Genomic DNA, 25,744 nt, shown 5'->3' with positions numbered 1-25,744 from the left:
AGCAAACCTCATCTGTTTTACCACTGACCATATCATCTCCATCCACTGCAGCCAGTTACCACTGAGTGATTCCATCTCCAGCAGTCTCAAGATGAACAGGAAATTAAAATTTCAAAGATCTGCAGTTAAGATAAATCAATGGAGACAGATCAATGTTCATTGAAATTTCATGAACTTTGAGCCAATACAGATGAAAAAAACTAGACAGTTACAGTCTCCAGCAGATATTGCTCCTGCAACAGATAAAATGTAATTAACACGGTTAAAAGGGAGCAATGTTACAGATTGCACATCCATAATTTCAGACTCCCTTCATATCATCTGTATTATTAGAAAGGGCCAAAGACACCTGTTCAATCCTCTTAGATGACATCTAAAGTATGTGTGCCACTTCTCTAAGGACGCCGGCGGACTTTCACACATTACCGGCCAACAGAAATCAAATGGGTTCCCTTCACAGCTGATTGCAAGCGCAAATTAATATTGTAAAATGAAGATCAATACATGGACGGGGCACAGATCGATGACGGCTAAATTACGGCCGCGTTTTCCCCCTCATTCAAGATGAGTTGTGTTTTCCTCTCAAAGTCAATACCTTGCTGCCTCCCTCATTCATTTCTCAATAAACTTGCCGATGAATTTCAATCAAAATGCGGCAGCGGAGGAGGAGGGGGGTGTGGAGTTCTTTTAAAGCCCGTTGGGTGTGGATCATACTGAAAATGGGGCAAGAAGAGGAGGTAGAGAAGGGAGGAGGAGGGGAAAGATCCTAGTCTATCAGAGCCCCCCTCCGTCTATCTTTCCTGTGGCAGAGGACTGATGCTGTGACTTACTGAGGACAATCCATTTTAAGAGCCATTACAAAACAGACCTCTAACGATACTGTGGGACAAAAAGTGGGTCCAATTAAAATTAAATCAATGAATACCATCCTTACTGAGAGGAGAGGGGAAAAAAACACACAGCCATACTTTCATTTTTCTCTTGAAAGATACCCACAATACATTTCACGGAGAGGTGTAATGGGGAAAAAATACATGCTCAACTGCAAGTACTTATTTCAATCAATTTCCTGGAGCTGGATTTCACAGGTCACTTGCTGATAACACGCTGTGGAATAATGCCACAGTGTGCTTCTCAAAGCCTACCTGACAAGCTGCCTGACAGTGGGGGATAGCGAGCACGTGTCACGTCAGCCCTCTAATTGGACACAAGGACCTTCCTCCGTGGAACCTTGTCGCGCTCAACACAAGCTCACAAGGCCTTCAAACCAGGCCCATCTAACTTGGCAACGAGTGTCTGCTCCACTCCTGTGGAGCTGGTGCTAAATACCAGAGTTGTAATGAGACAGGCAGGTATGGGGATATGGCTAGTGGATAACATGCTTTGACACATGCTAAAACTGTTGTGCCAACTGGTTACAACCCACTTGACTGTGGTGATGACATTTATAAATGCCTATTTCATCCTTACTTGCAGCGAGTTCATGCAGGGTGAATTTATAAAAAAAAGGAATATGCGGATAATTTAAAAATGGTTTCAAATCTGATATGCTGTGTAGATTTAGGAATTTTAAATATACAGTGCTTATATGAAGCATTTGGCATGTTTGCGAGCCTTCCTCTACAGCGGATTTGTTTACATACCTCCTTTAATGCCTTTGATTATAGCATATCTTTGCTGCAGGCCACACCCCATCACTGACCAGTAACCAACTGAGTTCCAAACCCAACCCTGCAGGACAGGAAATGAAAAGGAAGCTGTCCATCTGATCAGCTTCTGAGACTTCAAAGTGACGGCAGGGCGGAGAGGAGACATAAGGATAGGCCCGATTCACAGTCCGAACAGCACAAGGCCCTATCTGATGTGCTCAGATAAAGACGTCTGTGTTTGTTTATTTAATTTTTTTTTTTTTTTTTTGAAAGGAGGGTCCAAGACTGCTTAACATTTGTTTCCCTTTCTAAGAGTGGAACAGGAAGGGAGTTTAATTTTGGATTTAAGAGCTGGATATCACTATTTATATGTCTGATTTGTTACACGTCCAGTGGCTGAAATGGGACAGTTTTCACCAGTACTGGCACTTCTGATTTTTGAGTACCCTTATTTTTATTTAGAGTATTATTCATAGGTTGACATTTATACTAAAATAGGTTACATGATTTATTGGGAGAAACCAAGCAATTCTATGTGAAATCAGAAATTAAGCACCCCTTTAATTTAAGTCTTAATGGAATAATTCCTTGTTTCATAAGCACATTTATAAATATATTTAAGACATAAGCGATGATCATGCTGTGAAACAGCTAAATAAGGGTACTCACAACTTTTTTTGTCCCAATTCAGGCACTGTGGACATCTATTTTACATGCATCTGAAGACATAATTAGAATATTGTGATTTTTTTAACATTCATAAAGTAAGAAATTGTCTTAACTAAAAAGAGGCTTTACTTCTGCACTATGAACATCTTCCTTTCCCTTCCCGTACAGGGCTGACATTTCTTGATCTCCACCAGTATTGAGTGAAGCACACATGACCCCTTTGTCCTTATGTTGATGAATGACTGCCTCATACCCATTTTGTCAGATTTTGGTGCAGTGGAGTCGATAGCGTCACCTTGACGAGGAAAGTTTGTGATCCATCAGCCCTCAAGGCTGTCTGGCCTCAACTAAGGCCTGGCAAGAGTAGCTCACTGTATGGGGCACCCACTCCATCCAAAATCCTTCACCCAGTGTGCTGCGATCTTGTGAGGTCGAACGGATGGCTCTTATTACTGCCGCTTTACAGTGAGGGAAAAAAAGAAAAAACACTTGACTTGTACTAATAGCTGAGAAGCCATGCTGGTCACCAAAGGTCTGAAGACGAAGCACCCTGTCAGTGCCCAGCTTGGGAAATTAGCAAATAATGTTCCCTTCCCCCTGACAAATGTGTGACAGCTCGCCTTCGCCAATCATTCTCTCCTAACGTTATGATGCATGTCCTGGATCCCCACTGGAGGATACAGGCGAAGTTTACTGACCCTCAATTTACCCATGACAAATGGGGTCCCGGTAAATGTGCGTTTTCTGGGGCGCGGAAGGGGTTCATTTTAAGCAATCCTGGTTATGTGGATGTCACTGATTAGGATAAATAGTGGCTGAGTGTGTTAGGACTGCTTGCAGAACCATATTACCAAGGGCCTGCATCGTCGCCCCTGGAGGGGAGCACTCGTGGAAACTTGGCCAAGATAGAAAACCAAAAGCTCTGATGCAATTAGGAGCTTAAATTGGATGAATTGTGCGTTCAAAGTTTTTATTTATGATTTACTCTTTCATACACTCTGCAGTGAAAAGGTTAAGATGCTGCAAATGAGGCAGAAAATACAGACTTTTTTTTAAGAAATCAAACTAGCACGTACTGTTTGCAGTGCTTAATAAAGTGTAAAGTATAATGCAGCATTGACCTCAGGTACGGCCAGGAGTTTCTCCTTTTGATTTTCTACAACCTTGCTGACAGTTGGACCAATGGATAACCAATACATGGATTAGACAGAGGACAGGCTAGCAAGCTCCAAGGGACAACATTTTGTTAGAAGGTAAAAGGTATAGACTGTAAAATGTCTTTCTTTTAAAAATGTGCCAATTAAAGTACAGATATAAGCTCCTTGAAGCAGTCAGTAAACTACAGCCTACTAAAGTTTTATATAGTATGTCTGTTTGTCTCATTAGTGTTTTAAACATTCAATAGTCGATGCCAACAGGATTATTTGACATACATTACAGGGTGCTCTCTTTCTGAGAATGGATTGTGAGTTTTGGAGCCGTTCCAGGGTACTAACCCGAGTGAGGACGTGTCCCTCCGCTGTTCGAATTGGCTGCAGTCTCTTCTGTGTTGACTCTTGGTAATTTGTGATAATTTCTTAAATTGAGCGAGTTAAATCTCCACAATTAGGGTGGTGGTGCAAGAAGAGTCAACATGAAAAAAAAAAAAAAAAAAAATCTAAAAAGGCACTCCTCTCAAGCCGTGCTCTCAAGTCACGCTTGAAGCCATATGCTTTGATAACTAGACCTTTGATATGCACATGTTGCTCTCCAATATGACACCGGAACATTCTGTGCCTTTTGAGACAGCACTGTGACACTACATGCCCTTTTCAGCCCATGTAATTTGCTATTGTAACTTGAGGTCATTTCGAACCTATTTGCTCTTGTAGTGCAATTTTTTTCAAGTGCTGTAACACAGAAGAGAAAGCTATGGTTTGAAATGAGCTGTTCCGCTCTTAAATACAAGATCCACTCTCTTGCGCTCGATGCATCAGCCCATTCACATTTTAATGTCTGGGAGAAGTAGCTAACATCCTTTCACCTAGCAATTACAGTACATATGGAATCAGTGGTACCTAATTGTAGCGTTATGCATTCTGCTCTCTTTAACGGTTTCATTCTCTCAAGCGTCAACCCTTGTACAATCAGGGTGAGCCACACAGGGAATAGCAGAGCAGAGGAGCCGGACCTGTCTATTCGTGACTTTCTCTTTTAATTCAGCGCACTAATCAATTGTACCACCGTTGCCTCCAGGGGTAATTGTATCTTTATACTAACTGGAAGTGAGTAGGAACCCAGGGAAGACAGAGAGGAAGAATGGAGGTGGGGGGGTGAAAAATCAACAAAGATAGAGAGAAGGGGACACGTTTCCCCAGTAAAACCTGATGGTAATCATCCCAATCCGCTTAGCCTCTGTGACTAATGGGGTCTGTTCTTAAGGGACCTGGCACTTTCACCAGGGTGCTATAGAAGCCATTAATGTCTTAACTTATACACCTTCTCAGGGCTGTGCAGTAACACATGTACACATACTCGTGCACACACACACACACACAGACTTTTTTCCCTCTCACTCGCTCTCACACTCTCACACAAACAGACACACATACACTTACGCAGCCACACTACACTCCTGTTTCATTATCCTGGTGCCTTGTTGGCCTCTGCTCCGCTCCTGCTAGGGAGGTTAAATGCAGGAGAGCTGGGCCAGACTGCACGGTTGGAGGAGAAGGGGACGGATGGCTGGGGGGGGCGTAGTGGTGGTTTGGGGAGCGAGAGAGGGGGGACTTGATGAGAAACAGCTGCCCCAGGATGGAGGGGTCTGGTTGGGGGTTTCGGAAGGGGGGGGTCCAGCCCCACACTTTGCAATTCTGCTCTGCTGCGCTCAAGGCCAGGGCTGTGCTGGAGGCCTGGGGGAAGTGAGAGTGCTTTGACGCGCCCCCCCTGTTTCATTCTGCCCATCAGAGTTAGAACAGACAGAGGCTTCCAGGTCAGACAGGCTCTGACCTCCGCAACCTCTGTCTCCTCACCAATGATGACAGATAAGACCACCACTTCCTTCTGTTAGCCAAGATAATCAGATCCCTTCCTTATAGTGTGACACACACACCCCGTCTCTCTCACGTACACGCCTCTCTTTGCACACTTTCTCTCCCATGAATTCATATTGAACACGCATGAGAAAAACTTCAGACCAACTCGTGCACTTAACCTGCTTTTCTAATCTGATTCATAAAATATGAAACCACATTTTTGCTTTACAAAATCAGCAAATTAGCAGAAAGCATTATCTGTCTCGCAACAGGGCAGATAAAGAGAATTGGCAGAATGAGATATCCTGACAGCTTGAGTTTAACAGAGCTTGGCAGCGCCCTTGTATGATGGCAGGTCAGAGGAGGATCGAGTTGCACTTGTAGGAGCCCCTCCACGAAACACCTTTTCGCCAGCAGTGCAGATCTCACACTTTTAACATTCAGCAAGCAGGGCCCTGGTTAGTTCATTATTAGCGCCTGGACTTGGGGTTGAAGGAGGGAAGGGGGGGGCACAAGAGAAGCCTGCGGAAAAGGGGAGAGGAAGAGAAGGCTTTGACTCACCAGTATAGACAAATCTCCCAGGGGCACCTTTGCAGAACTGCTTGGACTTGTAGGACAGCGTGACTTCCACAACACCGGGGATATGCCGAGGTGGAGTCTGGACGCGGATGGCGTGGGGAGTTATCAGCTTTATTAGAGAGGAAAAGACAAAAAAATAATGAGCTCTCTGCAATAACAAACGACAGAGTCTGTACTTTTAAAACTGCTGGCAAAAAAGTTAAATAAAACTAGCTGAGTTTCTAGCTGGATTTTAATCAAATCTATAACGAGGATTCAAAATTAATGTTTTGTTTTTGTTGTTGCCTGGTCAGGCAAGTGGGTCAGAAATCTACTTGCCCCAAGTCATTTTTTACTTGCCCCTATACATTATTTTTTGTTTATAAGCTGTTGAAATCGACCATGTTTTATCTGCCTTGATCTCAAAATTGCAGCAAACTGCACAGTAAATAGTTGCAGTTTCACCCACATCCTCCCAATTACCCCCCATTACTCCAGGATAATTGAAATGCACTTTAGCTCATAAACTTTCTCTTTACTTTTGTTCCAGATCAGTACTGCGCATGTGCAACTCTCGTAACAGTTGAAAAAGAAGTGAGATGGCTCACTCCTTATCTCTACAAAAAACAGTGTTTAATTCGTTTTTAGGGCAAGTGAGTTGCAAGATTTACTATCCAGACATGGTATTTTATTTACCCTGAGCAATCTGGCATTCCTCAATGTTCAGCCCTGTTACCTCCACAAACTCATACCTCACTCCATACGAGCATGGTGCCGAACACGACTTGTAGGCCATCAAAGAAGTTGTCCCCTATGATGATGACAGTGGCTCCTCCAGTGGTCCATCCCTCACTTGGGCTGATAGCCTTGATGCACGGGGTGGCTGCTTATCCAAGACAAAAAGAGAAGAGCAAATTCAGCACCAAAAGCTTCGACACTCGGGCCCATGTCTCTTTCTATACAGACACATTACTGCATCACCTCCACGTCTCTCTCACAAAGACATATCATGGAAATTGCCCCTGGAAAAAAATGATGGATTTGTCCTTTAAGGCATGAGAATCAAAATCATTTATCAGCGCGCTGGAGTGGTGTAGTTAAGCAGACCCTTCAAATGGTCCACTTCACAAAGGCTAAACGCCGGGCTCGCCAGGAAAATGATTTGATGGAGCAAATTATGTGTCAGGGCAAATGTAGCTATCAGAATTGATTAAGCATGCGCCCACATGTACAGTAAAATTTCAAAGTTGAACACATCTTAAATGAGTCAAGAATACAGGCTGTTAAAGTGGAAATGACAAGCTAAAGCTTTGCTGGTTCACGTTATTTCATTACCTTTGTTCTGCATATGCAGTACAGTGCAGGCACACTGAGTGTAGTTTCAGGTTTCATAACGTGAAATGCACTCATGAATTATTCAGATTGAGTTTTTTTTCTTTCTTTTTGTGATCGATTCAATCCATTTCATATTGTTTATTACAATGCTTTTCATCTGGCATGACTTCTGCTACGTAGCTCTGCCATTCATCAACAGTCTGGGTTGTTATTATAATCTAATTTGAGTGATCTGGTGCCTCACATTCACTGTCATTTGATGCATTACCTTAATATGGTGTTCAGCACAACACCGTGTTTACAACAGAAATAGCATGACAGCTAGCCATAAAATAGCAATATCAAATTTAATCTATTTCCATCAATATCTTTTAATACACTATGAATTGTGCATGTTTTCCTACTCCTCAAAATGTGAGCAACTATTTCAGCAAGTTCCTTTTTTCTTTACAAGCTCAGTTCTAAACCTCTATTATCCTTTCCATCCAGTAAGTAAATCACAGTCGGCCATTGTTGTATGGATCACCTCCGACAAGACATCTCCCTTTGTTTGCCTTGCTGTTGGGTCTGTTCAGGTCATGTTTGCTCTCTCTCCCTGCCCATAAAGTGCACACACACACATTGGTACTACAGGGAATCTGACTTTAACAGGCGCTGTTGACTTCATGCTAATCACCTCGTACAGATTTTCATTTGTGAGGCCTGGAGGAGTGACATTTGCTTTCCTTAATTGCGAAGCGGAGCGTCTGAAAGAGGACCAACCCTCTATGGGCATGCTGGGCCCCCTCTAAGGGCCTGACCTTCATCAGTGCGGACGATTACAGCAAATAATTCACCCTTCAAAATTACTGTAAACAAATTGACTTTGGGGATGAGAGAGAGAGAGGGGGGCAGGAAGGAGGAGGAGGCAAGAAGAGGGCCTGATGGTGACGGTGACTGTTGGGGGGCAGCTGCAGCCTGAAACCTACGACAAGCATACACAATCACGTACACACACACACACACACACACACACACACACAAACACAGACGCACCACCTCGGAAATCCCAGTGCCCCCTCCCACTCACAGAAGGACCCATGGAGAGGCAGCGACTGAGGCCCTAAGCCGTCCACCCTTCTGCCTAAAAATTTGCATATGTCTCAATGCACAGACAGAGAGGGGAGCATGTGCTGAATGGGGACCGTGGCGAAGTGGATTACACAGTCAGCGCAGGCGATCTGATGACAGACACGCACAATGCCCCCTCAGCAGATGATAGGCATCATGAGGAGTGGACGGATGAGGATGCAAAGAGCCGGCCTGCCGGTCCGAGTGTTGCATCACTAAGTCTTTGCAAACTTTGCGCTACAGTAGAGGAAATTCACTCCACTTGAATTCATATGTCGTGGTTCGTTTTGGGTTTAGGGTTTTTTCGTGCTGAATTGTTGCTGCATCTATTTTGTTTGTGTGCTTGAATTTATTTCCAGATCCACTTTGCTTGTGAAATGACCCCAGGCAGCCGATCTGTGATCTGTCCTAATCTTTTTCCTCGGTGGTTAGGAATTGCCGTAGAGGACGTCAAAACTGATCCGAGATCTGAGCAGAGGAGGTCTCAGCTCTAGTATTGTGACACTCAAACAGGTCTGATGTGGCCCCGCGAAGCCGTCCTTTGTTCTGCCTGCTGAAATGTGTTGTAATTGTGCTGTGGGATGTCCAGATGGTCGGTTGATAGTGCAGCTGATGGGATTATACCTTTTACCTCTCCCTGGGCCATCTGTTCCCTTTGACTCTCTCTCTCTCTCTTTCTCTCTCTCCCTCTGCCGCTCACTCACTCTCAACCTCTCTCTCTCCTACTCTCTCCTTCTCTTTCTCCTTTCCTCCTCTCCTTTTTTTCCCCCTTCCTCCTTTTTCTCCCTCTCTTTCTTCCTCTTAGGCCCAGCAGTCTGGATTCACTTGTCTTTATTGCATAAACCCTAACAGCATTACAGCCACTTGGCATGCAAATGAGGCAGGCGCTGCAGGCTCTATGCTGAGTCTCCTATATTGTCTGGGGCTCTATAATGGTGGAACTGAGCTGAGGAACGTGTGTGTGCGTGTGTGTGAGAGAAAGAGTCTGTGCGGCGCTGTTTGTGTGTGTCTGCATGTGTGGGGGGTGATGCTGTGTGTGAAAGACTCGGCTATTTGTGAGCATGTTTATGCACCTTTGAGCCTGAATCTATACATGTTTGAGTGACAGGCAGCCACAAAGCACATTCGTGTCTGAATGCATAATATGCTTGTTGTGTGACAGTACACACAAGTGAACAAAAATGTCACATGGTGAGATTCAGTCTGTCATCCACGGGCTATCCCGTCTCTGTGCCAATAGGGGGCAGCACCTCTTGATCAATGTGAGCAAGTCGGTACAAGTGCAGTGTGAGCTGAGAGGAAGGATGCCTCTCTGTTTCAGCCACACAGGCAGTCAGTCAGCCAGCCGCATATCTGAGGCTTCTCGCCCAGTGAACTCCCAAAGAAGAATGTGTTGCTAATTTAAAGCACGCTGTCTGTCTGCCTGCTAGTTGTCAGAGCAGCATGGACGACGAGGCTGGAATTACATTTTATGACCGGGTCTCCTTTTCTCACGTCTCTGTTTGTTAAAGGTGACTCAAACAAAGCCAGCAATCGTTGTTGATGCATGTTAAATTAGTTTGTTATGGAGCTGAGCCTGGGAGGCAGGGGAAAAAAAGCACAAAGAAAAAAGGTCTCAACTTGTGAGAGCACACGCGGTTAAGCAGAGGGAAGGTGTATTAAAGTTATTAGACAAAGACATGTTCAACTGGGCGGTTGACAATAGCTTCTTTTCTTGCTTTACGGGGCGTCACTCTGCTGCTTTGAAGAGTGTGGTGAAGAGAGGAAGAAAGGGATGGGTCGGGGTAACCTGTAAAGAACACAAGCACACACGCTCGCACACACACACGCAGACACACAAAACACACACGATCCCATGGGAGAGGGGGAACATGGAGGCGAGGGCTCAACCTCTTTAATTGCTCCCCTCATTAAGAAACTGGTTGCTAGGCGATCCACACCTATCGTGTCATAAACGTGAAACACACAAACAGAACGTCAGTGAACATAATGACTTTGGTGCTCCGGGCAGGACTTTAATTATTTGATTTTGTTCTCCAGTAGAGGAGTCATTAATAAAGACAAAAACAAATAGATTAGCTTTTTCCCCCACCAGGACTGGAGAGCACAGAGATATATTAATTGTCTAGTCTTTTTTTTTTTTTTTTATTAGTCGTTGTTGTATTAAACATTACATTTGCTTTTGGTGATAGAACCATTAATGCCCATTAATGTGTAGAGAAGCTTGTTTTAGTCAGTGGTGTATATAAACTGTTTGCCCAGCCATAATTGGCTCTTGAAATCTGAAGATAAGCAATTTGCACAATTGGCCCACTCTCCTTCTTTTTTTCTTACAATGTTTCAGCTGTGTGTGCTCCCATCTGCAAGTGGAGGCCACGAGGGTCAGGAGGTTATGTTTAGTGCATTTTACTTTTTGGATTTCCCATGGTTTGGTGGTCCTTCTTTTCTCTCTTTTGGCTGAGCAGGCAATCAGTCTATCATATGGAATCAGTTGGAAGAAAAACAGTAAGTTCTGTTTTTCTCATAGGCTGCCCCCCCCCCTCCACACACACACACACACACTCACACACACCATCAACCCACCCTTCCCTCCCTCCACCGTTCTCTCTTTCTCCTTCCTCCCCCTGTTTCAGCTCACTCACAGCTAAATCTGCAGAACCCAATGACAGGAAATTGACCTCACAGCCAAATTCTTAAGCAATTTGATCATGTTTCACATCGGCTTTTAGGACAAATGTAGGTGCATTAGGAGACTGGAAGTAGTATAACATTTTAAAACTGTGAGTATTATACTCGTCATTAGTGATATCGGCATGATGAATACACTGAGTGATGCATACTATTTCCAGTCAGGACACAACAATAAGTATGATGGAGGAAAAGCAACTAAAAGAGTAAAAAATGAAAGTGATGGTGCAACAAAAGATTCTAGGAACTAGAAGCAAACTAGGTGTGTGGTTTGTGAAATGGGTGGATGTCTAAAAGAAAGTAGGAGAGAAAAAGGAGCGTAGCAAATTATAAGATGTAAAAATGTGCCTACCATTCTCCAGATAAGGAGGCGTACCTTCTGAAGGGTCGAGTCTGCGAGCCCTTCGCCCATGCTTGGAATTGTTGTGTACGAACATGTTGTCGGAGACAGCCAAGACATGGCCGTCCACATTGACGGTCGTCGATACGACAACCTGCAATAGGAGCGAAGGCGAGACATGCAGTTTATTACATTGTAAGATAAAAAATGAAGACTGAGAGATATAATTTTACACACATTCTCACTAATGCTCTGGGGTACATGCTGCTTTAAAAACTCTGCTGTGTCCAGGTACATGCCTGTGTGCTATTGATTTTTATTGTCAAACCTCTTGAAGTGGTTGTTCTCTTTGGACATATCGCATTACAGTTACCCTGCTTCTCAGCCATTTTGTTTTTGCTTTTTAGTGTCTTGCATTTGTGTACGGCTAATTGACTTTTCAATCACTAAAATACCATTTCCGTTTGCTGTCATCATAGCCGAAGCTCAGAATTATTGATCAGCTTGTCCATCTATTTGAGGATGGAAGGCCTCCCTTTTAAAATATTACTGGAGTCATTAGCAACTGAACCGTGCTCCATCCCATCACTCAACAAACATTTTACTAGGATCGGATTCCAAGCCACACTCCATATTTCATAATGCTTATTTTTGTTGTTGTTTTTTGGCTACCACATCTCCAAACAGTGAGCCGCATGTGAATGGCCAAAGTGTTTCTGAGCCGGAAACAGAGAGCCCCTCTCAGGTTTGCTTCGCCGGTAAGTGACCTCGGTGTAGCAGTGGAATTTAGGGGGGCGCTTTTTTTGGTTGGTTTGGGAAGGGTGGGGGGTGTAGCGGGGGAGAGAAGGGGAAGTGAAAGAGCTCCATTCTTGTGAGCAGGTTCAGAGCTGGGCCAAGCTGAGGATGATGGATTGGGCCCTCTCTGGCCTCCAGCTGGTTTTTGGGGGTAATAAGTGGAGTGGAAGGCATGCAGAATACACAACTTTGGCCAGAGAAACACCTATGGTGGAGCATCTGGGAAATCTATTTGGGGAAAAATGGCATGCTAACAGTTGGACTGAAGACAAGTTATGATCATCAGCAGAAAAAAAAAATAAAAGATCCAAAATCTTGTTTTAGATTTAATGTTTTAGTTTCACAAAAAAGAAATGTGAGTTCTTGCATTCCTTTTGACACACAGGAGTGAGAGGTGAAAGCCCTTGGTGGCTGTCATGCATCAGTCCACATTCACCCTGAGGGAAGATTTGCGGAGGCAGGGGAGGTCTGATGGTGGTGACATCAGGAGGGGACACCCTGTCTTGTCTGTTTCATGTCTGGGCTTCCTCCTGGAGGATGCCGGCTTGTGTGTCTATCACAGAACAGTGCTGTCAGTAACGGACGCCCTCCTGTAGATTGTCACTATCCTGATAGGACAAATAACACTAAACTCTCACTCTTTCACCTTGACCTAGTGGGCTGCTTTGTGGTGAAAGTGTCTGAGTAGAATGGATGTATGGTTGGATTAAATGGATCAGCAGGGGGGGTCAATAATTTCAAGGCTCAACTACTTGACACATTAGAAGGGGGAGGGTTAAAGAAGCAGTAAAAGTGCTCAACGGTCATGTCCTTTTAGTGTAAATCGCAGCATTTTGTCAGCCCGCAATAATGATGGTTTTCAGATGGCTTGAGATGGTTTTCATTGGCTATAGAGTGAACTGCATATATGCGAGTTTAAGTGTATGCATATGTGGGTAAGAATGAGCGAAGGATGTAGTGAAAGCAAATATATGCGCTTCTAGCTTGTATGGGCATCCATCCATATGTGTGTGTGTGTGTGTGTGTGTGTGTGTCTGCGTGCCTGCGCATATGTGTGTATAAGAAGGTATGCGTTTCCGCTGCCAGACAGATCCTGAGTTAACACTGTTGTTACATGTGGTTGGATCGTCCTCCCCTCTGCGCTGGGGCTCAGAAAGCTGTCAGGAACACAATTGATGGCACTCTTAAATCCTATATTCTTATTTGTGTCAGATGGTATTCCCTAATAAATATTCTGTCCAGAGCACACAGGACACAAAATCCCTCACTCTCTCTCTTTCACTGCTTTTTGCCTCCTTCAGTGCCAATAATAGAATTGTATTCATATGTGTGTCGAAGTGACTTAGCGTAGCTTTTGTACACCTGTGTGTCTGCAAAAAAAGAAGGACAGTGAGAGGCAGAGAAATAAACAGAAAGTAAGGGATGCACCAATCCGACAAACCTGCGGAAATGTGCAAAACTATTTAGAGCCGTTAAAAGAAATTTGCGCTGACAGCCCCAAAAGAAATACAAGATATGAATTCATTAACTTGATATATATTATGAAAATGTCAAATTGTGAACTGGCAATTTGGTAATAATAATTTAAGTGGAAACCTTTTGAATGCATCAACTTATGTATCAATACTTAAACAGGAATTAAAATTCCAGTATGTAATGTATACAAAATAGTATTTAATATAATCAAATTGAATATATCAACACTGTAGTCTCCGATCCAGTTATTTGAGTCAGTATCACCTCGATATTCAATAGTATCGGTACTGGTGCATCCCTTCAGATGACCTGTATGAAATTTTTGTGAGACTTCAGTCACCTGGAATCTGCGCATGTCTCGTGGATTCCCTGCATTCTTCAGACAGTTCTGATTGCACTTGAGGAAGAACTTTAGGAAGAATCTGAAAGAGAGCACAAAACAAAAGCAAAGAACAATTAAATACACCTGTCAAATGACCAAGATGTGGAATATATAAGTAAGAATCCTCAAACACTCTCACATCGGATCCATTCATCAGACACAAACGTGACATCGCACCGCTTCTCTTTGGGAAGTCGCAGCACTTATCATTCCCTCAAAATCGAGAACATCAGTCTCTTTGTCATCTCATCCCCTCACCTGAGTTCATGGGTCTTTCCCAACACCCATCTGCCACTAACATACAGGAAGTCACTTGATATTCCACCCACCTCTTTAATCCCAGGACACCCCCTGTGCAATTAAAGTACTCCTGTTCAATAGGGAAGCAAATGAGGCCCACCTGTGACCAGGTCTTGTTTGAAGAGCATCAGGGATAAAGGACCTAACAAGGTGGGAGCGCGCCACAAAACTTATAGTCCTGTCAGGCAATTAGGCGGACACTCCTGGGACCACCGTATGCCACACACACACAGACACACAACGCATACACACACCCATGCACTTGTGGGTGGGTGAGGCAATTATGCCACAAATTACAACCTGGCTAATCGTCTCTGAACAAATGTCACGTCTGAGTGAGATCTGGGCTTGGTTAGTTTGTAAGCTGCCTTCCTCTCCTTCTCTCAGGACTCACAGAATGTATTGCAGAATGTATTGATAAAGCCTCGTATTGAGAGCTGTGAATCAGATGTGGCCTCACAGACATAAAAACAGTTAGAAAGTGGAAGACAAACAACAGGGCCAATAAGAAAAATTGTTTCAGAATGTTGCCTATTGTGTAAAATCTTACACAACAACACAGAATAAACAATGAAATTGACTTGTTTTTGTAAATTCTCCCCAAAGAATCATGACTGATTGTGCCTTTGCTTTCTCCGATTCATTATAAATACCATGCAGAGATATTTATTTTTCATCACATTGCCCTAGCGTTACTATATGCAATACTGTGGTTTCCATTGTAATACTACCTTGGCTCACAGAATCACAGCGGCTCATTGGATTACCATAGATTGCACCATAGATTGCACGGCCATTTCATTCCGCTAAATACAGTGGCTTGTGTGGCCTGTGAGGACGGCTTTCACAACACTGAAGACTTCTCCTTCACCCAGTGGGATCCTGGCCAAGCCATAAATCAGAGTCTGAAATGACCCTTCTAACCCTGGCCACATTAACACATGCACTGGTCATTTAGAAGCGTTCTTCGATAGACTCCTATACCTTGTGCTTCACTGAGGGCCCAGGAGGGAGAGGAGAGGTGAGAAAATATTTTCACTCCACATCCAAGGAGCTTTGGCTCGGACATCAATAAAAGACGTTTTAACCCATGCCAGAATGCTGATTGCCTGTCGGTGTGTGGTGAGGCCATAAAAAACCTGACTTGTCATTAGTGCATTTCGCTTGATTGTGTTCACTGTGTTTTCGGGTTGCATCTGTTGGCTGATCATCAAAATGACCATTATGTACTCTAATTCCCTGACCCTGTTTTTATTTCCCCAAAGAGTCATAATGTAGAGCAGCAGACATCTGCGGAAAGCAGACCTGAAATACGACTTTTATTTGTCTGTCGCCTCTCATACAGATTGGGTAAGGCCAGTGTGTGTGTTTGTGTGCCCGTATGTGTGTGTGTGTGAGCATGTGCATGCACATGCATCACCCGTTGGTAGACAATTTATGTCAGAGCAAGAGATAGAATACATTTCCTCTGCAATGCATTGACTTCATAAAAGAAACACATTACTTTCAGAGTTAGTCTTGTCTCTTTTCTTGGATACTTTAATGCTTTTACATACTGTTCCGACTACAGCGAAACCAAAAGTTAAGAAACAATAAACACAGGAAATGGAGTGCCCACGCTATCATAAAGTGGCTCCTTTATGTTTACTGTTATGAAGGCAATTAAGCACAATTTCTCTGCTAAAAAGATAAGCTTAATTTTCATAGTCCGCAGCAGTGGCAGTGCTATAGCATCCATTACATTTGAGTTGGTTAAGATTCTCCATGAGCACGGTGCAAATTGGTCCTTGGTGAGAAGGAGAGCAATTAAGACAAGGCCCCTCTCTCTCTCTTTTACTTCTTAAATATCTACAGAAGTTTGTGCTGGTGTTTTGGCACGCACGGAGACAAAAGGAGGTTGTTTAATTGTTTTTTAATGGGATATCAAGTCGTCGCTGCCATTAGATGTTGGCAATGGAGGGCAAAGGGGGATAGAGAGAAAGAATGAACTGCAATTAGGTTTGATTAAAGCTATCCTTCTCAATAATCAGCTGTTCTGACAGGACAGGGGGACCCTGGTGGCCGCTGAGATGGAGGAAGGTGTTGAGTGATATTAAGGCCAATGAAGGGGATATTAACATGGCTAATTAAAGCTCTTCCAAAGCCGGGAGAGGAGGCTCTCAGTGGACCGCACTGGATGAAATAATCGGCCAAGGCAGCTATCAGTTGGAGGAGAGAGAGAAAAGGGAGTGCGGGAAGGGGTGGGGTGTAGTCCATCTGAGGGATGGGGGGAGCAGAGGGAGGGATAGTGGGAGGCGTAAAGGAAAACTATGAAGTGTGAAGAAAGACAAAGAGGAAGACATCGACAGGCATATAGAGAAAGACTTCCAGGGCAGCCTCGGAAGCTCATTTTGACATCAGCTCTCTCTGTCTGCATGCCCGAAGTCTGCCAGTATAACTAAGACCTGACATCAGCTTTTATCTCCGACAGCCAGTCATACAGGTCCACAAATCAACGTTAAAACAATCCTGCTCATGCCTTGGTCTAAGGCAATTAATACGATTCTCCTGTAGTACCTCCATGCTCGCCCGCTGCCGAAGCTACTAATCATGCCATAATGATTTCTCTCCCTCTGGTCAAAGGGGAAATAGATTGTCTCTTTAGTAATGCAGCAGGCTCGGTGCCTTCCACTCCCTGGCTTCACAGACCCGGTAATTGAGGAGAAAAAGGCCGACTTTGGCACTTTGACTGATTTGAGGGCTGCTAGACCCTCTTATCTTTACTCTGATCATTTTAGGCTGACACTCAAAGGAAGACCCATCGCCCTAATTCTAGCTCACCCTCTCCTATCATCAAACAGAGGGGGAATAGAGGAAAAAAAAGAAGAGAGAGAGGGAAAAAAACAAACAGGCGAGGTGAGGAAGGCCTTCTCTCATTTAAATGGCCAACTTAATTGCAGGGTTGATGTCACTCATGCATAAATGTCCATCCCTTTGATTTGAGTGAAGAGGGCAAATAAGGATAATGTTGTATTATTAAGGAGGCTCTATCGACAGCGGAGGCTAGCTCTCTCGTCAATTTCATTCATTTTTTTATTTTGGATTTGTAATATTTTTAATGACTTGTAAGAAGAAGAAAAAAAAAGTTGAGCTATTTGAAATTCTTCTCACTGGCTGGTTTCTTAAATTGCATACATGAAAGTACACTTTATTCCTTTCAATAGTACACCTTATTGTACAAAAGAGCTTCCCCTTATTTGTTTAGGTCGTTACACAATACACTGACAGATGGCCACAGTATCGGTAAGAGTCAGACTACAATCTGCTGACACCAGATCTCTACGCTGAGATAGTAGTACACGGGTCAATAGCGTATCGGATTTCCAAAACGCCAGGGTCTTAATGTCAAGCCTCCTGCCTTTCCTACCTACTGCTCCAGTTATTAGGCACTCCACTGAACTGCATTCAGATCCCTGTTGTGACAAGGCGGAGCAGGTAAAACGAGAAATAGAGACACTTATAGATCTTAATCTTCCCGAGCACTTATTTATGCAACTGAGTGGTCTTGGATATATATGCCAGTTAAGTCCCTGGGAGGCCGAGCTGAGCTGCGTGGCCATTTCTGTCGTATTCTGGTTCGCCGCTGTCTTCTCTCGTCAAGCAGAGCTGTTTTTCTCGCCTTAGCTGAAGTAAACCACAGCACATTAACAATATTTGCTCTACCCCTGTACAAGCGCCGAGGGACCAGACCCACAGATCCTATCACTTCTTTATCAGGGAACAAGTGCCTCACTATCCAACCTTATTGGGTTTGGGAGATTAACCCCTTCCACTCACGGGTTCTGCCCATCTCCTCCGAGAGCAGCAAGGCAGATGTCACTGTGATTATTATTGTTCGACATCAAATATCACAACTACATGTCTTGGAGAATTTATTGGGTATTTCCAAGGCCTTTTTTTGTTTTCTTATTTCTTTATTTTTTCAGCTGCTATTGTCAGTTCATTTTGTTGTTTCATATTTCATATTTTTGTTGGTGGTGTGTGTGTTGCGGGGGTGTCACAAATAATTTATGTGCTTCCTCTGCACCCTAAGATGTAGCTGTGTCCCTCCATTCATCCCTCTTTACCCTCTCCTCCACCATCCCCCTTTTCTCTCTAATGGGCAGAGTGGCATTGACATTATTTCACTTGAGGATCCCTCACTCTGTCAATCCCTCTTCATTTACTCCATGGCTACAGGACTCATTATGGTATCTCTTCCTCCTTCTCTCTCTCTCTCCTCGTACTCTCACTCATTTTCCTCACCTCCTGTCTCGCTCGCTCTCTAGCTTTCTCTCTCTCTCTCCGGACACTGTTAGTTTCTTACTTAAGAGAATCGCTCGTCTTCACAAATGGTTTCACGTCAAACCCACTCCTAGCAAGCCCCCACTGATTCCCTTCAGGCTTTGGCACAGGTTTACTGTAACAGATTAGACGAACACTCGGAGCTCCTGCTAACTATCCATCACTTGCTAACAGTGGACTAAGGCTGTGTGCTTTATGCAGCTTTTAGCTCCAGCCCCGCCACATACTGCATGTTTAGCCCCGAGCTTTCTCTCTGCCTCTCCCATCCCCTCACATCAAGATACTGCTGAGGCTGTGTACTGTTGCACGCTGTTCTTTGTTTTACTCTGAATACGCCTTTTCTCTACCAGGACTTTGAACACAATATAATAAGACACAAAACATAAATAATTCTGCGTTGTTTTGTCTTGCGCGGCCCTGTTGTAAAAATGAATCAAACACTGGTTGCCGCTATAGAGCCAACATCATCTGCATCCAAACTGGAATTCATAAATATTATTGAATCATCACCAGCACCATAAAAACAACGTGATGATGATTACTGATAATGACAGTCTCAACGATGTCAGTCGTGAGGTTGCTGACATTACAAAAATAATCACGTACATAAACAATACAGTTCTCGGGAATATTTACTCTGCTCACCAGCTGGACGGCAGAGAGGTGTCTTCAGGTTATTTTTGCGCATGAGGAGAAATATGGTGCTTTGATTACTGGTCAGCATTGGAGCTCGGGGCCTTGAGGAAATACCAGTCAGCACCTCCCTGCGCTAGTGAGATGGAAGATAAGCATATGTTGGAGTAACTGGCCGGGGTGAATAGTAGTATTTAGGGTGTTGGACGAGGGGTTCTGGAAGGCCCCAGAGCCGGTCTACAATGAGAGCCATACAGCGCCGTCTCTCTCCTGTGGCACCTTGGAGTGATCAGACCCAGGCAGGACGCAGAGGAACGCAGCTGTACAGGCAGGGCCAGCAGGGGGGCTTTGACCGTTTACCGACAGCCATGCTGGATCCAGCAGGCCAGTGGGGGCTTATTTGCATGTGTGTGAATGTGTCTGTGTTATATATAGGTCGGTGAGTCAGTGGTTTTTTGGTGTCTGTCCATGCATGCTCAAATGTATGCGAGTGTATTTCTACATCATATTATTACTAATGTATAATACATACATCTAAAGTGGCTGTCAGGACTGGTCAGTCATCATAAAACATGAGGCAGCCACTCTGACATCGCCGCCACATTAACGCAGAAGGGGAAAAAAAAAAACACCCAATGTGGACTGTCATGTAGGCAGGGGGGGATAGAGACAGAAAGACAGAGAGCGGGTCGGTGCTTAAAGCTAACAGGTAACCTTTCTGTGCACCTAGGACAAAGGCAGGGGGAAAAAGAAAATGTCAAATTAAGAGAGGCCAGGCAGAGAGACGTGGCTGCCATATTTGTGTGAAAGCCCAGTGCTGTTGGCAGCAGAGATGGCTGCTTTCTGATTCATCTGGGGCCGTATGGCAAAGCTTTGTCAGTCTGTGCGAGGTATAAATAATTCAGGGTGAGAGATGGCAATTACAGGGCCCTGCACAACCAAAATGAATATTTTATAAGGACTAAAACTGCCCTGGAATGAATCACACACATGGAGTCACACACACACACACACACACATGCACACAAGAGCATAAGTGAATGTGTGCACACGCACACGTAAGCACACATGCACCAAAACACACACACAAAGGTAGCACATATGAACCCTAGCTGTGTTGTATTGTTGACAATATAACTATTTTATTATATAAACCCCTGTATTGTGGGTTAATAATTTTTAATATGCTTGCATGTGTGATTCCTTACAATATTTGGTTAAGGGTGAAAGAGTGTGTTAAATTTGTTGTTCTGTTGTGAAAATAAAATGTATTTACAGCCACAAACAAATAAATCTGTTTAAGATTTTAGTGAACTGTTCTGTAGGCCATTTAAAATGCATTAGCAGAAAATAAAAATAAAAGCAAGTGTTGTCAATATATAGAAAAGATCCATACAAAAAGCAGTCTCCAGAGACTGTGAGCCTTTACTTTTGACCCTGTAAATATGGTCTTTGTGTGTGAGCAAGAGGGAGGGAGGGGGGGGTAAAATGCTAATGGGAAAAGATTAAACCCAAAAGCCGCCTGGAGCATTTACCTCTAAAGGGTTTTGTCTGTCAGGTTTCCTGCAAAACTCTGTCTTTATAATTCTGAGACAAAAAATAACATTGTTCCCTAGTCCTGAGGAGCGCAGTGGCTTGGTTGAATGGCCATTGTGTGGGCCTAGCTAATGATACCTTAGCTTTTGTGAGAGGGAGGCCAGGTAGGTCTGTGACATCAGCGCCACACAAGTGCTTCTCTGTCCGGATGTTTAGGGAAGGATTTCGTCCATGGTGGGAAAAGGGTATAGAGAATAAACAGGTCCTGTTTTTGTACCTGCATGTTGAACCCCTCTCCTAAGACAGGGGTATCCTGAGAAAAAAAAAAAATCCTTTTTTTGATTTTAAATCATTACTTTTATCTAATTATGTGAATATATGTGCATCAGTTTCTGGAAGGAGTTGCTTCAGCAGCGAATGATGTAATTCCAGGGGTGTCTTTTTTTTTTCCTCTCTTCCTCTCTCTTTTTTTTTATTTCAGTGGGAGTGTGGGCGTTTTATTTGTCAGTCCAAAGGGAAGATGGCAACCCTCTAAGGGAGGAGAGACCCCAAGCATGAAGACACAGATCGCATGTGTTGGAAAAAGTGACAGCAAGGCAAATGCTAAGAGAAAGCTGCTTCCTTACCGAACCGCACACTGTTAGCGATATAGCTAGCTGTTGTGAAGGCAGCTGACAAACCCATAGCGTGGCATGTCTCGCCCCGTTTGTGAGTTTTCAAAGAATGTGATTTGCAAATAACATGAGTCTCTGGGCATAGACTGGGCATGTAAGTACGGTGAATAAAGCCCCCCTGCTCTGCTGAGGGAAACCCTTACTTGTCAGCTCAGTTCTTTGTCAGGAACCTGACAGATAAATAGACAGTGTTTTGCCGCTCACTCCTCCTGCCTTATGTACACAGAGGCATGTGTCTGCCTCCACATACAGGTTGACTTGCTTTAGGGGAGGAATTTGTTAAAAGATACCCCATCGCTTCTCAGGGCAATGACTGAAAATATTGTGGGCCACTTCAGACAGCCTCAAACAACAAACAATGGGGGTTGATGTGTAACCAGATAAAACACAGATCGAATAGCTGGGTCTAAGCACCACTACAGGGCTTATTTTTCATGCAAATTACTACTAATGAGCTTCCTGAAATCTGACTAATTATATCAAAGTGATTTCTTTAATTAGTTTGTAATAATTCCTCGCATAAACATCATAGTAAACAGATTAAGCTATATAAAAATATCAATTTGTCACACTTTATATGAGATGCTGCGCGGTTGACGCTAATCTTGCTTCTCCAAAATGCCACAGTAAACATTTATTAAAGAATTAAATATGTACTTAGAGAATGTTTGGTAACATTAAGAGAGTATATCTTTTGCATATTTGTCACGGTTTCTCATATACACATAGGGAAGAAGCCTCTGAAAGAATAAGAGAACATAATGAAGTGAGTGTGAGAGCTTGCACATATGTAACTAATGAGAGCGCGAAGTTAATAATTCAGTATTGTAATATGATTCAATATAAAATTCTATAATTAAAAGTAATAAAATTTCTAACTAAAACAGAGCTAATGTTATTTTAATCCGACATCAGAGATTACACCACCGGGTGACTGGAAATCCTGCATGTCAAATCCAAATACCTATTTGAAAAATAACAGACGACTTCAGAAAAGATAAGAAATTGCATTTATCTACCACTTTGCACCTTTTGTTAATCCAACAACATTCCTCAAACCCCAGAAGAGTTAAAATATCTAATATACTACCAGTCACAAGAGAACTCATACGACTACCGATCTTTCTGATACCCTCAATCTGCACTGAGATGGATTAAACATTCAATTTGTTACTCGCCAGACCACCACCCAGGTTCACCACTTACCATACAAATGGAAAACACGCTAGTAATCTATTAGCCTGCCTGGTCTGACACTGTATTATGTTGTATTTGTATTATATTTACTTCAGGGAAATTACGATTCAAGTCATATTTATCTTCATGTGGAAATGTGTGTCTAAATGGAAATCACCTATAGTGCGAGGGGTGGATGCAGAGCAATACTAATGTGATCCATGAACCGTGCGATTTAGTCACCCTCTATGGATGCACTATGGGCTGATTCTACATATCAAACATGCTCTCCCCCTGTTAAAGCCCATACCCAGAGCCCCTGATGCTGTTTGATAATTATTACGCTTACATTACAACACAAGACCTTGCCTGTGGAGCTGGAAGAGACGCCCCCCTTCCCCATAAACACACACACATGCACGCACGCACACGCATGCACGCACGCCCCTTTGTCATATACAGTAGTAAACAGCTTCCCAGTAAGCTGTTTGCACTTCACTGCCCGCTCTAGGAAATAAAAACAAAGAGCAAATTGGGGGTTTTGCGTCTCAGTGAATAAATAAGGTTGTTTTACTCACAGAATCCATTACCTTTTAAAACATGTGCCTAATGCGTTCAGCCTTTTCATTTTACAAACAAAGCCTAAATTAGGAATTAAATACATTCGTATTTAGATAACGGCATTAGCTTTATGACATCAATGTGAAAAAGTTGGACGCCATCCATATCATTCCCATGCCTCCATTGTTACGTTAAATTGCAATATTAATCCTGGCTCAAACCAAGGTACTGTAGCTTTTATGCAGTACACTTGAATTATGCTATTGAAGTAATTGATAGTGATTCAGTCATTGAAGGTACTAATCCCATGATTCAGTTCATCTCTCTCAGTGCCATTTACCTCCAGATGTTTAGAGTTTGGGGTAATCAATAAAGAGGGAATAAAGATTGGCATTCACAATACTCCCCTTGACAAGCTCCAGCCGAATGTTTGTCAAGCAAATTAAACACACTTAGACTTTTCACCTGCTCCTACAACGACACCACATATGGCCGTGAAGTTAAAAATAAGAAACTCTGCATACATTACCATGCATAATGCACAACTCCCTCCATTTAATATGCAAATTTTGTAAAATATTACTGAATACCTTCTGTTCGGAATGAATAAATTTGAATTGCAATTAGAATAATCTTGTATAATTAATGAAAACTGTCAATTTTGGTTCCGAAGTAATTTGATTAGCATGTTGATAGGACACTTATCAAGTTCAGTAAACTGTTAGATTAAGAAGATGAAAAAAAAGATTCTAAGGATATTTTTCTCAACGGCTCTGACATTTTCCCTTGGCATTGTAAACAAAGACAGTAGCTGGCAAACTTCCTGAATCGAGGGGCGAGAAAGGGAGGGTGGAGAAACAGAAAAAGAGAAATAGAGACGAGGACAGAGATAGAGAGCCTCTTGAGATAATCTGTGAATCTCAGTCCGCAGATGAAAAGGAGTCTATCGTCAAGGCTCCTGAGTGAGCTACTCATCTCTGCCCTCTGCTCTCCAGCTAAGCCCAAGTTTATGGGATTTATCTCGTGAACCATTTGTAGTTTTCACATCACATGATGAGTTAAAAACAGCACACAGCTTTTCTAAATGTTTCGAGGCTATAAATGTAGAGTTCTCAGCTAAAACCCACAGACAACTGATCCCAGTCTGCAATTCATCTGAGAGTAGCTATCTATTAGCGATCAACAAATTGATGTACGCCATTGTTGTATTGTATAAAACAGAACCATCTGTACTGTCTACAGATGAACAGAGCTAGTGACCTCCTTTTCCCCTCTCTTTCTCTGCTCATTAGCTATCCTGAACCTCTTTCTCTCCTGCTTTCAGTTTTCAAACCCCCAAATGAGACCTAAATCGCTTGCAATACAGGTTAGCTCGAGGAAGGGGGGGGCAAACATCTGTCGCGCTAGGTACCCACACGCAGCTCGGGGTATCTCCTGCGAGGAACTTTGGGGATGTTTAATTCATAAACGCTGTCATCCATGTAAACCTCCTGATTTCATAATGACTAACTCTTGGTGGTTTAATTAATTTAATAATGCCTTTCAGAAGCCATAAATGAAAGGGTCTCTGAAGTGGTGCATTAATTAGCCGGCGCCGATGCTAGCCCTGTCAGACTGGTGGCTGTCAAAAGCAGGGCAGAGCGGAGGATGGGCACAGCTGACGTCCTGAGGTCGGAGGTCATGCCAATCACGCTCCTCACCACACTTAATGAGTCATAATTTGTGTGTAGTATACACATGTTATTAGGGTCAACCTGTGGTCATGTCCATAATTCTCTCCCCTTGCTAGGCTACATGGAAAAAACTGGCGGGGCGACACGGTAGTTACATTCTCAGTAATAAGCTGTGGCACGGCCACATTATGTTGCTACTTGTATTTACATGGCAACCGCCTCTGGAAAGCACAACCCGTCAGATCTTTGCTTTTACCTTTTTATAAGGTTGATGCCGTTACATCTTTCACTTTAATTACAATGTAATGGCATCCTCGCTCACAAGGTTATAACATAGAATAAATCAAAGTTCATTAAAAGTCTCGGCAACTCAACGCATGAGCACACAAAATCATCACAGAGCCAACCAGATTATATTCCAAACTAACTCCATGCATCTCTTAAGGAGGTTGTTTTCCTTTTTCATATTTCATAAATATGAACCAGGGAGGTTTGTGTCTGTGCCTGTCCATTTATTACCATAAAAATCAGCTGACTGAAGTATCTCACTATCTGTGGAGGCAATTAACTGTTTTGAGAGAATGCGTAATACGGGACTTTGTAATGGTATCATTTGGAGTCAAGGCACAGATGCGCCGTGCGGAGCCATACTGTAATTAGAGAGAAACGCTGTACAGGTTTTCCACTAATTAGCAAATTATGCTGAAAATAGCATCAAGCTAATTAACAGTTATTATGGCATTTTTGAAAGTATGACTTTAATTAGCAAAGTCCTGACGCAGGCAATTTCAAACTCGTCTCCAAGAAGATGAGGAAGAAAAGAAAAAAAAAAACATGGGGCATGATCAAGAA

General features: G+C 43.2%; 1 protein-coding gene across 4 annotated transcripts in view; it reads right to left on the bottom strand.

Annotated features, from left to right (window-relative positions):
• ebf3b (EBF transcription factor 3b) overlaps positions 1–25,744 on the bottom strand; it is a 68,753-nt gene that overhangs the window by 14,522 nt on the left and 28,487 nt on the right. For 2 of the 4 annotated variants that reach the window (XM_059359135.1, XM_059359137.1), the window contains exons 7-10: positions 13,975–14,056; positions 11,400–11,517; positions 6,643–6,776; positions 5,894–6,020 (exon numbers count right to left, since the gene is read on the bottom strand). In XM_059359135.1, the coding sequence (XP_059215118.1) occupies positions 5,894–6,020; positions 6,643–6,776; positions 11,400–11,517; positions 13,975–14,056 (461 nt within the window). The remainder of the gene's footprint in view (positions 1–5,893; positions 6,021–6,642; positions 6,777–11,399; positions 11,518–13,974; positions 14,057–25,744) is intronic. The other 2 variants (XM_059359136.1, XM_059359138.1) reach the window with 1 other exon arrangement.

Source organism: Centropristis striata, chromosome 20 (genome assembly GCF_030273125.1).
Source record: "Centropristis striata isolate RG_2023a ecotype Rhode Island chromosome 20, C.striata_1.0, whole genome shotgun sequence".
Classification (NCBI taxonomy): Eukaryota; Metazoa; Chordata; class Actinopteri; order Perciformes; family Serranidae; genus Centropristis; species Centropristis striata.
The sequence above is the reverse complement of the archived record's forward strand: the minus strand, read 5'-3'. Positions and strand labels throughout refer to the sequence as shown.